Source organism: Zerene cesonia, chromosome 18, assembly GCF_012273895.1.
Source record: "Zerene cesonia ecotype Mississippi chromosome 18, Zerene_cesonia_1.1, whole genome shotgun sequence".
Classification (NCBI taxonomy): domain Eukaryota; kingdom Metazoa; phylum Arthropoda; class Insecta; order Lepidoptera; family Pieridae; genus Zerene; species Zerene cesonia.
The window spans coordinates 594,633-607,024 of NC_052119.1; the positions used below are offsets into that span (position 1 = coordinate 594,633).

At 38.3% G+C, this 12,392-nt stretch overlaps 1 protein-coding gene and 1 non-coding gene across 2 annotated transcripts in view; both read left to right on the forward strand.

Annotated features, from left to right (window-relative positions):
- The window catches only part of LOC119834041 (vacuolar protein sorting-associated protein 13A-like), a 20,545-nt gene that overhangs the window by 6,886 nt on the left and 1,267 nt on the right, over positions 1-12,392 (forward strand). Inside the window, exons 7-26 of the mRNA XM_038358318.1 lie at positions 1,242-1,491; positions 1,825-1,955; positions 2,423-2,617; positions 4,145-4,353; positions 4,841-4,985; positions 5,058-5,194; positions 5,708-5,977; positions 6,352-6,530; positions 7,065-7,294; positions 7,613-7,755; positions 8,139-8,273; positions 8,791-8,959; positions 9,364-9,510; positions 9,989-10,114; positions 10,333-10,399; positions 10,563-10,720; positions 11,008-11,215; positions 11,413-11,524; positions 11,617-11,835; positions 12,195-12,388. Coding sequence (XP_038214246.1) covers positions 1,242-1,491; positions 1,825-1,955; positions 2,423-2,617; positions 4,145-4,353; positions 4,841-4,985; positions 5,058-5,194; positions 5,708-5,977; positions 6,352-6,530; positions 7,065-7,294; positions 7,613-7,755; positions 8,139-8,273; positions 8,791-8,959; positions 9,364-9,510; positions 9,989-10,114; positions 10,333-10,399; positions 10,563-10,720; positions 11,008-11,215; positions 11,413-11,524; positions 11,617-11,835; positions 12,195-12,388 — 3,424 coding nt within the window. The remainder of the gene's footprint in view (positions 1-1,241; positions 1,492-1,824; positions 1,956-2,422; positions 2,618-4,144; positions 4,354-4,840; positions 4,986-5,057; positions 5,195-5,707; positions 5,978-6,351; positions 6,531-7,064; positions 7,295-7,612; positions 7,756-8,138; positions 8,274-8,790; positions 8,960-9,363; positions 9,511-9,988; positions 10,115-10,332; positions 10,400-10,562; positions 10,721-11,007; positions 11,216-11,412; positions 11,525-11,616; positions 11,836-12,194; positions 12,389-12,392) is intronic.
- On the forward strand, positions 3,343-3,426 carry Trnal-uaa. Its single transcript has one exon. It is a non-coding gene; the product is annotated as a tRNA-Leu (tRNA).

Sequence of the window (12,392 nt, forward strand, 5' to 3'; positions counted from 1 at the left end):
AACATATATAAACACATTGCAGTACTCAAACCAGTGACATGTAAAGTCAAAGTGCTGATAAACCGTTCGGGCGAGGCACGTGTACCGCGGCTGTTACTGGACGCCGTGCTGCAAGATAGCGCACTGCAACTGTCCAGGCGACAGTATTTGTCCATTGACAATTTGCTCGCTTCTTTCAGGAGGATCCAGCTTAACAGGTTATATACTGCTGCGTTGGTAGACATAATTGTTTTCAGATGGATTATATTTATAGTTAATTTATTCGATTACGACACATCAACGAATGTTATTAAAAATATAGACAAAAAATTCCTCTATTGAAGTGCCTAAAAGACTGTCCTTTTTTGTAATGTTTTGAATTTTGAAAAGAGATCACGAAAAGGATTTGTAATCATCCTTTCATTTTATAATGAATAGTAATGTCTTTCGTTCTCTTTTAATTAATATATTTTGTCGCCCTATGTATTTTTGAGAAGTTTTCATAATAAATATTCTTAAATATAAATCAGTAACATATAGCATTTTTGCTTATCATAATTTATTACCATCACTTACTCCAGAAAGCACCGCCACCTCCACCCCGGTATACCGCTATCGAAAGGCATCAAAAAATGGTGGAAATATGCCTACAATGCCGTGTTGGAGCAAAGAGTACGGCCCTACACGTGGGCCGCCATTAAAAAGCACAGAGACAACTACAATATTTATAAAAAGACATATAAGAGTCTACTCAGAAGCCCCAATGATATTGAGCTGAAGATGGACTTGCAGAAGTGTGAAGATAACCTGCCAATTATATCGGTGGTGATAGCGAGGGAACAGGCGAAGTATGAAGTAAGTCACTTCATCTATTGAGTTCAAAAACGATAATTCTAAAAATTTTGTAGAATAAGACGTTAACACCAGATTTTAAAACAATTACCGTAACAGGCTACAAATACCTTTCCAAATACAAAATTAAATTATTAATAAATAACTTATCATTATCTACCTACTTTGCCATAACCTACCGTATGGTACGTTGGCTAGACCAAATTAAAATGGGACGGGACGGTAGCTTGCAAATAAAAAATCGAAAGTTCTGAGGTGACAATGCGAGAAACACTCAAATTGAAAACCATTTCTTGTTTTTGAAGTCGTTTTAAAATAGCGTTTATTGTTGGATTTTTCTATATGAAAAAGGATATTTTGCCATGCTAGGCAAAAAGGATAAAAACACTAAAATAAAAATATAATTGCAGCTCTTGTCGCAAGAGCCAGAGAGTATAGACGTAGTCGAAACGGAATTCGACTGGTGGAGAGTGGTTGGTTCATCAGACCCAGAGAGTGATTCAGACAACGACACCAAGTCTCGCGTGGAGCTCTGCGTGAAGGCGGAGAGGAATAAGACGCTGTGGAGTCACCTCTCCAGCCCTGAGAGGAAGAAAGTCTGCGAGCTGATAGGATATGTGGAGGGGGCTCCCAGACAGGACAAGTCTAAGCAGTATATTGGTAAGTGAAATTCGGGGCTGAAGTGACTGTTTTAGCCTCACTGCTTCGAGGTTAGCGTCTGCAGATTCGATTCCCTTGTTTTCCTGTGTATATCTGACTTATAGTATTAAATAATTACTTTGTAATTGTATTGTAAGTTTAATTTACACGGCCCAATAATTATTTGAAAATCATTTGTCCAGATATACTTAATTGCTGTGTTTTATAGCTAAGCTAGACTATATGTGCATAGTCTATGTCACTCAGTACAGATGCAGATTTCTAATGATAAAATATTTTTTTAAATAAATCCAGCAGTTTTTGTGTGAAGACATTCCAAAATATTGTTCACAGAACATAAACTGAACCTGACTCTGGCGAACTGTTCTCTCACATTAATCAATAGAAGTAAAGAGGTGCTGGTGGTGACGCTGACCCAGTTCCTTGCTTCTCTTGAAACCAGACCTTCGGCTAAAGCGTATAAGGTACATTACAAAAAAAAATCTTTGGTAAAAACTTTCATATTAATAAACCAAAGATATCATGCATTTCTTTGGTTCTTACATTGTTCATACATTTAGAACTTAATCATCGAACATCTTTATTTGTATGACAAAGTGACCTAATAAGTTATTTTATCTAAATTTACGTAACCCAAACAAGTTACAAACACCCATAAATTAATATAAAAACTAGCCATACCCCGCGATTTCATCCGCATAATTAAGTAAATCTCAATGGCCCCGTGCAAATAGTGGCAGTGAAAGTCCTGTCATAATGGGTGGATCCGTTTTGGAGATTGCCCGTTACAAACAGACAGACACACAGACAAAAAATAAAAAAAATGTTTTGGTACATGTCCATAAATAAGTACATAAGTATTTAGTAAAAAGCGGTCAGCTTATTTTATTTAGAACATTTATACATTACTTTTTTGCCTAAACTTCACCAGTTATCACTTCGAGCCGATAACTTGGTGGTGGAGGGGGTGTCGTCAGACGGTGAACTGGTCCACATGCTGATAACAGCAAGGGAGTCGTCTATGGGAACAGCACTGGCGGTGGATGTGGAACGGAATCCGATAAACAGTCATGCAGACCTCGGCATCACCTGGCTGATGGAGCCGGTGGAACTGGTGTATGTGGAGGTAAGTGGTGAGGAATGGAGGTTGAAGGTCGGTTAATTTCAATGAATAAGAGAAAATATCTTTAAATTCCTTTCAAATAAAGATATAAATAATTTTTCGCACATAAAAAACACGAATAATGATAAGAAAACAGAAAAAAATATATTATTAACTTCTCAGAATCGCTTTCACTATTCACGAAAGTTAAAAACAATAATTAATAGGTACTTATAGTTTTTATTTAATCAGCACGCTAGTTTTTTTTACATTAGCTTCCCCTGTAAGTTAGAATGTTTTTTTGAATTGATTTTTACAAATATTAAACAGAAAGATTCAATTGAAACTTTGTACACTTTTCAAGGATCTGTGATAATACAATAATTTCATGGTATATTATGTAGTTTGAATATGCGCAAGTGAAAAATATTTTTTGATTCGTTTTTTGAGACTACTTATACTATTAATTAAAACTTTATTTATTATTTATTGAACAAATTCGTTTAAAAGTAATTATGCGTGTTATTGCTGGAGGTATATTTTTTTGTTACAATAACTTTTGGGCTATTCTTAATCATCAAAAACACACTTTTTCGAATGCAAGGACCTAGATTTAATTAAATGTAAAATTCAAAAATATTATTATTTGTTAATTCTAAGAAATAATTTTTTTGTTTCTGCAGAGATAAGCATATGTTATGAAATTTGATATACGTGTTATTTACTACAATTTCAACCCTCATTCTCAAGTCAGGTTGGCCGAGTGGTCTAAGGCGCCAGATTTAAGCTCTGGTTCCCGAGAGGGAGCGTGGGTTCGAACCCCACACCTGACAAAGTGGAACAGTTTTTTATTTCTTTTGTTTATCTTCTTATATTTAGTTTTGTTTTATGAATTTTTATTTAATATTAAAACTACGAAACTCCAACGTAATTTTTTTTTTCATATTTTTTTCATATTAAGTTTTTCTTACAAGTTTTGGAAATAATGCTACTTATACAATATGTATGGATTACATTAACTATTTGATTTTTCATTTTATTTATTTATATCTACTTAACTGTTTTTCCTGCGCCTCCTAGGTGGACATTATTATTAAATTAATGATTTAGAAATTATCTTACTGCAAGTCCAGACAGACCAAAAATCTAATCAATCTATTTCACCTATTAACTTAAAAAATACTTTTGAGTAGTTTGTTTTAAATTTAAAATTTTAACGCAGTCTTTAAATATTTAACTACACAAGTCCTTTCATTTAATACACATAAATGAGAAAGTTGTGTAAAAATATTTAATGCAGCATTTTGTGGCGGTCGCCATCTTTAAATGCTTTTCATGACAGGAACATAAATGAAAAAACTGCATCGAAATCGGCCTATCCATTTAAGATCTACGATGCCTTAGGCAGACATACAAACAGTACAAATAGACAAAGACATAAAATTTATTTTTTTTTGCGTCGGCCGTCGGGCGTTAATTTTTTTTTATCATTGGACATTTTAACTTCAAAACATTTTAGCTATTTTTTTAAAACGTCCAATTTCCTTTCAGCACGGCATTACAGAGCTGATAAATTTCTTCCAAACGCATTCAATGAGTTCTGAGGAGCTTCTAGAAGAAGTTTCCACGGCTCTGGAGCAGGCTGGCAGCATCAGCAAATCGGTGCTTGCGTACGCAGTCAGTCGGAAGAAAGTTTTCAACCTGAACGTGGATGTGAAGGGACCCACTGTGCTGGTGCCGGAGCACGGCTGTATGCATAAGTAAGAAATCACCACCATTAATTCAAAAACTTGCTATATTAGGTACTTACTTTAGGTAAAAAAAATGTAACAAGTGCGAGTCGGACTCGCAACGCTAAAGGTGTCGTACGAATGCAAAAAAAATTGGTCCATTGGGCCATCCAATCTATGGCCGTGCCAACCGTTACTTAGCCTGGATTTTTTATCGATTTGTTTTTATAGCAGCACCAGAAATACAAATACAACATCTATAACTATACTAATATGAAGTTTGTTTGTTTGGTTGAACACGCTAATCTCAGGATCTAATGGCCCGATTCGTTAAATTCTTTAAATATTAGACAGCTCAATTTGATTACATTACCCGATGTGGTATAGCCTTCCTATACCACATCGGGTAATGTACCTAATCAAATCGCGGGGCACAGCTAGTAAAATAATAAATATCGAATAAATAAATACCATTGAAAATCCGTTAAAAAATCTACATGGTTCTACCATTACCCAGGCCCGGAAGACTGATGGTAGTAGACGTGAACCGTATAATCATAAAGACGGACCTGCAGCCATCCAACTTGGTGCTAGAGGACGCGACGTGTATGGAACTGGAGGAGAAGCTGTACGATCGCTTCCACGCCGAGTGCTCGTTCCAGGTTTGTATGGTGAATAGGCACCGTGATAGGAATATGTGATAAAATCTTATCTCACATACTTTTCTGTATTAGATCCTTTTCTGCGACTGGAACGAACCGTGGCGGGAGTCCAAGAAACTTGGTGATTCAGAGCGCCACCTCGTGCCTCGTGTGAAGAGTCAGCTGGTATTTTCCACCAGCATCAGGAAGGATTATAAGCTATTGCCTAGGTACATAAATTTATGATATAAATTACTGGTTTCCACTTTTATCCGCCTGACACTTGGTATAATAAATATATTGTATGAAATTTATTAAACTACAATATGATTCTTGGTTTTGCTTATACGGTAGAAACTTGCTATTGTAAGGGGCTTCGACCACGTGATAAGTTAATGTTAATAGTACTGCCATTTATGTCACATTAACTGCGCCTCGCGGTTTCACCCGCGTAAGTCCTTATCCCGTAGGAATTTCGGGATTAAAATTTGCATATATATTATTCCAGTTGTTCAGCTGTCTACGTACCAAAGTTCATTGCGATCGATTCAGTAGTTTTTGCGTGAAAGAGTAACAAACACACACACATCCTTAAAAACTTTCGCATTTATAATACTAGTAGGACTAGTAGGATAGGATATAATTTTTAATATAGCACCATCGGACTTTATAAATTTCGGAGTGATTTGACAAACAGTCAATAGCATTACAAAGTATTAACTCAGCCCGTATTTCTATTACAGATACAAATTAAATATATCACTTTCGAGCCTCAAGCTCAACATCTCGGACCGGATCATCGGTCTCCTCCTAGACTACCTGGACAACCTTCCGATCCCGGTGCCCAACACGGTGCCGGTCTCGTTCATGGATTCCGGAGACTATACGGAACATTACGTGGACCCCGAGCTGGCGGACACCCTGCAATTGGACAGGATATCAGCTGACCCGGGCTACGGGGAGCTGGTGAAGCTGAGGAGGAAGATTGTGGCCGCGTATTTTAGCAGAAATAGGTGAGATTACTTTTGGGTACTCACACTGAAACTTACAAGCTTACTTGTAAGAATTATTTTAAAGAAATAGAATCTTTTTGTGAGCCTCCCTTCATGGGCGTTTACATAACCAAATATAGATAGAAAATTAACAGATGCTTTTATTTTTAGTTTAATTAAAATGCTTTATAATTAAATTCCAACACGTGGGGTTCCCCTTAGACACATGAAACCCCAAGCATAGGAGAAATTCAATTACTGACGTGGGATTATAGATAGCGTTGCCAAAATCAGCAAAAGACGCGGGTTCGAATCCTGTCTCGATCTTTTTCTATCCCTTAAATATTTTTCAGTTCTAAATATTCATTCTTACCATGAAATTTCCACTCGTACAGGGTGCCCGACACTCAAGTGGATGGAGGTACGACTCAGTCTCCAACAGTGGAGTCCCTCCCACCAGCGGACCTCAGCGACGAGGACGTGGAGGAGTACGCGAGGTCCGTGGACCTCCCGGGCTTCGATGATAATGTGTCACCGAGTAATAATATTGGGACGTTATTGCGGTTTATTATTGGTGAGACTTGTTTTAAGATAATGTATATTATATTTTTAATGTTATATTTTTGTTTTAAGTTGGGAAGTAGGTAATTTTTTTTGGTAGCTTTGATGAAATTATTAACATCTAATATTAATCACCTATTCATTATAATAAAAAAGTTAAGATAAAATAATAAACACATGATCGTCAAAAATTGGAGTCTGATATAATTTTCTATTACATTATGGTTCGTGAGAGCTTTGTGATTTACTTGCTGTTCGCTCCGGCTTCCTATGTCACTCAGTGAAGTTGCAGCTTTGTAATGGTGAAAGAATCTTTGAAATCGGTCCAGTGGTTTTTGCATGAAAACATAAACCACACAAAAATACCAAGTTTCTGACTAACAAAAGTTTCCTGTTTATAATAGTAGTTTAAATTAAAATCTAAAAAATTATGGGCAAATAAAAAAAGTAAAAGTGCATAGTCCAAAATCAATCTTGCCCGTAATAGAAATTAGAGACCCCACTCTAATATATAAAAATCATATAATAAAAAATGAAACCTTTGCAGGTGAAATTGTAATAAATCTAAACCGTTCGAGCGAACAAGAAGACAAGCCCTACATCATGTTAAGCGTCACCAAGTTATGCCTGGATGTAGCGCTGATGGCGTTCGGTCCAGCCATCCAGCTGTCAGTGGCCTCAGCACTGCTGACTGATAAACAGCATCACAGCAACAATGGACAGTATCTCGAATTGCTCACGACCGATGGGGAGTTATTCAATTTGCTGTATAGAAAGGTTAGTTTATAGATGTGTACATGTAATTAATAGGTCTTTAAAACATTGTGAAGCAGAGTGAATATATTAAATTTTGTTATGAGTTTACCTAGATTTTATGTTTTTTAATGTAGAGAATAACTTCTACTTTTAAAATTTCTGAGTTCTAATGATGTAATGTGACTATCTGAAGAATGTATAAAGCATCTCATGATGATATACAACAACCTAAAAAAACCTGTACTTTTTTGTAGTAGTGAAACATATACTAAGAAGTTTATACAAGAAAAGAGTTTATATAAGATACAGTTGTCATACAATGTCGCGTGGTCGGTGCAGGTGCGCGCGCACTGCCCCGAGTTCCGCTCGCACTTCCACAGCGTGGAGCAGGCGCTGGTGGCGGACGCGGGCCGCCTCGCGCTGCTCGCGCACGCGCCCGCGCTGCACACGCTGCTCAAGTACATCGCCTACCTGGCGGACAAGTTAGTGCCTTTGTGCTCGCTGCCCACTTGTGTCCACTGCCTGGATGCATATACCTACCCTTCTTTCTAGACGTCTTAAACGTCCATGTGCTATATCCTGTCCAAAAATGCTAATTGTGGTCATCAGTGACTTGCTGTACCTTTTTAATAGCTCAAAGAAAATTTTGTCCACTTGATCCAATCTACGGTTACAAACAAACTGAGCCCAACTGTCTAAATGAAAAGGACGACTTTCTATGCTCTGTTTGCTTATAGGCCAGATTGTTATAAATTAAATTATTAATGTTTAGCGCATTTGAAAAATTAAACAGCCAGAACCAGCTAAGCAAAACTAACTAAGACCTAAATAATAGTCTTATAACCTAAATGTATTACTATTTCAGGGTACAACAGCGCCACGCTCTAAATATGAAAGGTATGGTGCTACCCAGGACGAAGAGATTGTGGGATCTGCTGATGCAGCCGGAAGCTGACACGCCGGTCCCACCCGGTGCTACTAAATTCAGTTATTCCATGCGGTGAGTTTTTATTAATTAGGAAATATATATAAATTTTATATTATTGATGTTGAATATAAAAACTATATATATATACATAAATATTACACCAAAAAATAAATTATAAAATTAATCTTACACCATATGATGGCATATTAGGTCCAAGGAGTGTCTAAGATTTTGATACGTTTTACATGTTTACATATGTTCGGAAATTTTTCATTTATGATATAAACATAAAAAAATGCAACACAATGCGACGTCACAGCACGGTGTCAGGTATGCGTTCTGACGCGAGAAGTGCGTGTATCTGACAAGCCAACTCGTATTCATGGCTGTGGCCCCCTCTCCTTATCTCGCCCTTCCAAGTCCATTCCTTCTTATCAGTTGTCAAGTTCTCTATCCCTTTCCCCTTAAATGCGGGCAGGGCATACGTACAGGCACTACGTCTTTAATGTTCGGGGGCGGTGGTGATCGCTCACCATCAGGCGTGCCACCAGCTCAGTTGCCCGATATGACAGATATAAAAAAAACGCAGGGTATCGTCAGTGTCGGTGCGCGCGTGGCAGGCGGAGGGCGCGGTGGAGTGGCGCGCGCGGGCGCTCGACAGCGACTGCGTGTTCCGTGCGGACGACCGACTCGTCTTCCGACTCTTTTTGGGCTCCCTACAGCTGGACGATCTTACTGATGCCACCTTGTATCCTAAGGTAGATTTCGAGCAGGAATTGGTAACGAACTATACTTGGTCCAATGTATAAACTATCTCTCTCTCTTTCCGTCTCTATACGAAGAAGAATCTCGTCTTCAGACGCTATCCCGCTGCAGATCCTGGAAGAGTCCAATATATACATAAGAATATTCAATTGCACGTTAAAAAGGATCTCAATAGGAAATGATAAAGGCAGTTATTACATGTCCCATTTTGACTTCTAATAGCAATGTACTAATGGCCGCTTTCACAGCTTTAAGCTTCTTCTGTTCAGCTTATCAGTCATTTAAAATGACAAAATAATTTATGAAAATATTCATCTGAAAGTGTCAACATTATCAACAAGGGATGAAACTGGTCATATAGAGATCATTGTCATATACGGCACATCTGATGTTACAGCTGATCTGGCCGGATGAGGACAAAGTGCTAGAGCTGAAGTACGTCCGGTCGGCGGGCGGCGCGCGCGCGCGGCCCCGCGCCGAGCTGCGCGTGCGCGTCGGCCGCCTGCACGTCGTGCTCTTCTGCTCGCTGCTCTACAACCTGCAGGTTTGTGGCTTGGAGGGAGGTTGGCGCGTGTTACTATTATGACCTTTTCTCTGTCAATTTTTTTTATTGCATAAATAAATAAACGAACTGGCTTGTATGTCTTTATTTAATATATATATACCAGTTGACGTCAGTACATGTATATAACAGTGAATAATATTAAATCAGCCGTTCCAAAGTTTAACACGAGAGCAAGTTGTCTTTGAAAGCTACAAAAAACATAGTAATTTTCAATCCAAAGACAATTCTTTTTAAGCCATAGGGCATAAATAGGCATATTTTAATTTACTTTTACTTTTAATTTAATTTACTACGGATACCATGATCAATAATAATTAGTGCCTATTGGTTTTGATCCTATGACTTTTTCTTACTATATTGATTCTATGATTGATCGGAAACAAATTCAACAAAGCAAGCTGTAGTGTTAGTTCACCACCGATTTTTCTAAATGATAAGTTTAAAATAATTGTTTCAGCAATTCTTAGAGCTATTAGTTCCTAGTTCAGCGGCAACAGAAGCGGCAGTAGCGGCCGAGAGAGCGGCGCAAGAACAAGCCGCTGAACTGCGAACCTCCGCTCTGAGAGTCAGTCTGGCTATAGAGGTGAGATTCTATTTTAGCCGCCTGCGATAGAGTTGTTTTTTCAGTGTATGAATTGGGAGTAAATTAAAGTAATTATCAGAAGTAGACCTTAATAGGAGCGCGCGGAAAAAGAAGCCAAAAAAAAACACAGTCATAGTGATAATCTCCTTAAATTTTTGAAGTCGGTTAAATAGATAAATTACAAAATTTATTAATTTACAATTGTTACATTGTTACAGATTCATGCGCCTGTTTTGCTTCTACCACAAAAGCCATCGTCTCCAAATTTGTTGGTATTCAATTTAGGTAAATTTTTCCTTTCGCATTCCTAGTCTTTACCTGTGAATAATTTATTCCGTTAGCAAACATATAAAAATTTCATGATACCGCGTAACTGTAATTATTTTAAAATCCTCACTCATAATAATTACATATTCTTTTAATGGCCATCTAATATTTCTCGTTACAGGTGACTTAATGATAGAGAACTTCTTCAAGACAGTGAACATAAGTCAAGAGGCGAACAGTCCCATACAGAGTCCAGTTATCGACAATGTGTTGTTCAAACTTGATAATGTAACTCTATCGAGAGCTGTTATGACTCTAGCTGGGACTCTTGAAGTTCAGGTATATGGTTTTGCTGAATTTGATGCAGAGGATCCAATTATAGCTTTTTCTGATTCCAACATTTCTTATAATCGCTCTACAAAAAACTGTACTTTACGATGAATTGTGTTGTAACTTATTAATTTACTTGATATAATTATCTGCTCATTTCAAATAATAGCTCTGCATCAAAAACCCTATTAAAGTTGTTCTTAAGAAATTTCATCTAAGCACTGCATTTTATTTTGCAAAAAGTCCACCCTTCAGAAGTTCTCAATGATTTTAGCTTGTAATCACTTATTTTCCAGGAGCCCATTTTAGAATCGATATCTGTGAGATGCGATTTAAAGCGTACAATAGGATACGCTCAAGTTGCGACAATAGCAGCGTACAGAGACTTGCTACTTTGCGAAGCAGATATCGTGATGGATACTGTGATCATAAACGTTGGCCAGAAGGACTTGGCTACTTTGTTTGCTGTGTGGACGGATAACTTGAGCGAGGGGAATTACATTGGTGAGTAATAAATTTGAGTAATGAAGAACATGACAGAAAAATATATATTTGAATGTCGTTTCTTAATTGCTTTTACTGACATTAGGAATGCCAGAAAACTTTTGCGAATCCGACAAATGTGCTTTGAATTATGAGAAAATTAGGTGAAACAACATGAAGCAATTTGTAAATGCAATATTATGTGTATGTATTTGTAGGTGCTATTGTACCAAGCTCTCCAGTGGAGCTCGCGCCATCTGATGTGCAAGTGAAGAAACTCCAAGCGTTCTTTGCGCAAGGAGAACCTATAAGAAAGGAGTCTGTTATAAGGTACAATATACACTTTTTAATTAAGTAACTTTGAGTCAGTGATCAGAAATCGAAAACTTCCATTATGTACCTTATTATAATGATTATTTCAGGTTCACTCTAGAAGGCGTAGAGTTGAAACTATTCTCAGATTTAGACGAAGTCTTAAGCTCACCTGTTCGGGACTTGAACCATGGACTCGCGAAACTGACCACTGGCGAAATGACAGTAGTTTTTGATTATTTCTCCGACAACAGCATGGAGATGAAGGCCAGCTTGCAGAGTCTGCTTATTGAGGATATTCGACCTGATACTACCATTGCTATAAGAAGGTATTTATGAAGAATGTTTAGTGTTGTTTGGTTGTAACAAGATTTTTTTGCAATACTATCTCACACTATAAGGGTTGTGATAAAATTTTTCAGTTTTAAGTTTACGGATATAGGACACAACTGTCTAAGAAAGTCGCGTGTTAAGGACGGTATGACGGTATATTATATTATAATTGACAATCCATATTAATCAATGGTCGGTGATAACATGGTTTGGCAACGCCAGTAACGGATCAAATGACGCCCCCGGTGTGCGTTGTTTATCTGGCTGCGTCAGTATAGCACTTGAAGACCGGTGTACGTGATCTTAGCTGGCTGCGTCAGTAGAGCAGCTACATGTGAGTGTGTCGTGTGCGCAGGATCGTGCAGTCGCAGGGCGGCGGGTCGCGGTCGGCGGGCGGCATCGCGGTGGTGCGGCCCGCGCTGCTGGAGCTGGCGCTGCGGCGCTCGGCGCGCGCCGCCAGCGCCGACGTGCGGCTCGAGCGCACGCGCCTCAACCTCGCGCCGCCCTTCCTCGTGCACCTCGCGCGCACGCTGCTCGCCGCGCTGCCCGGTGA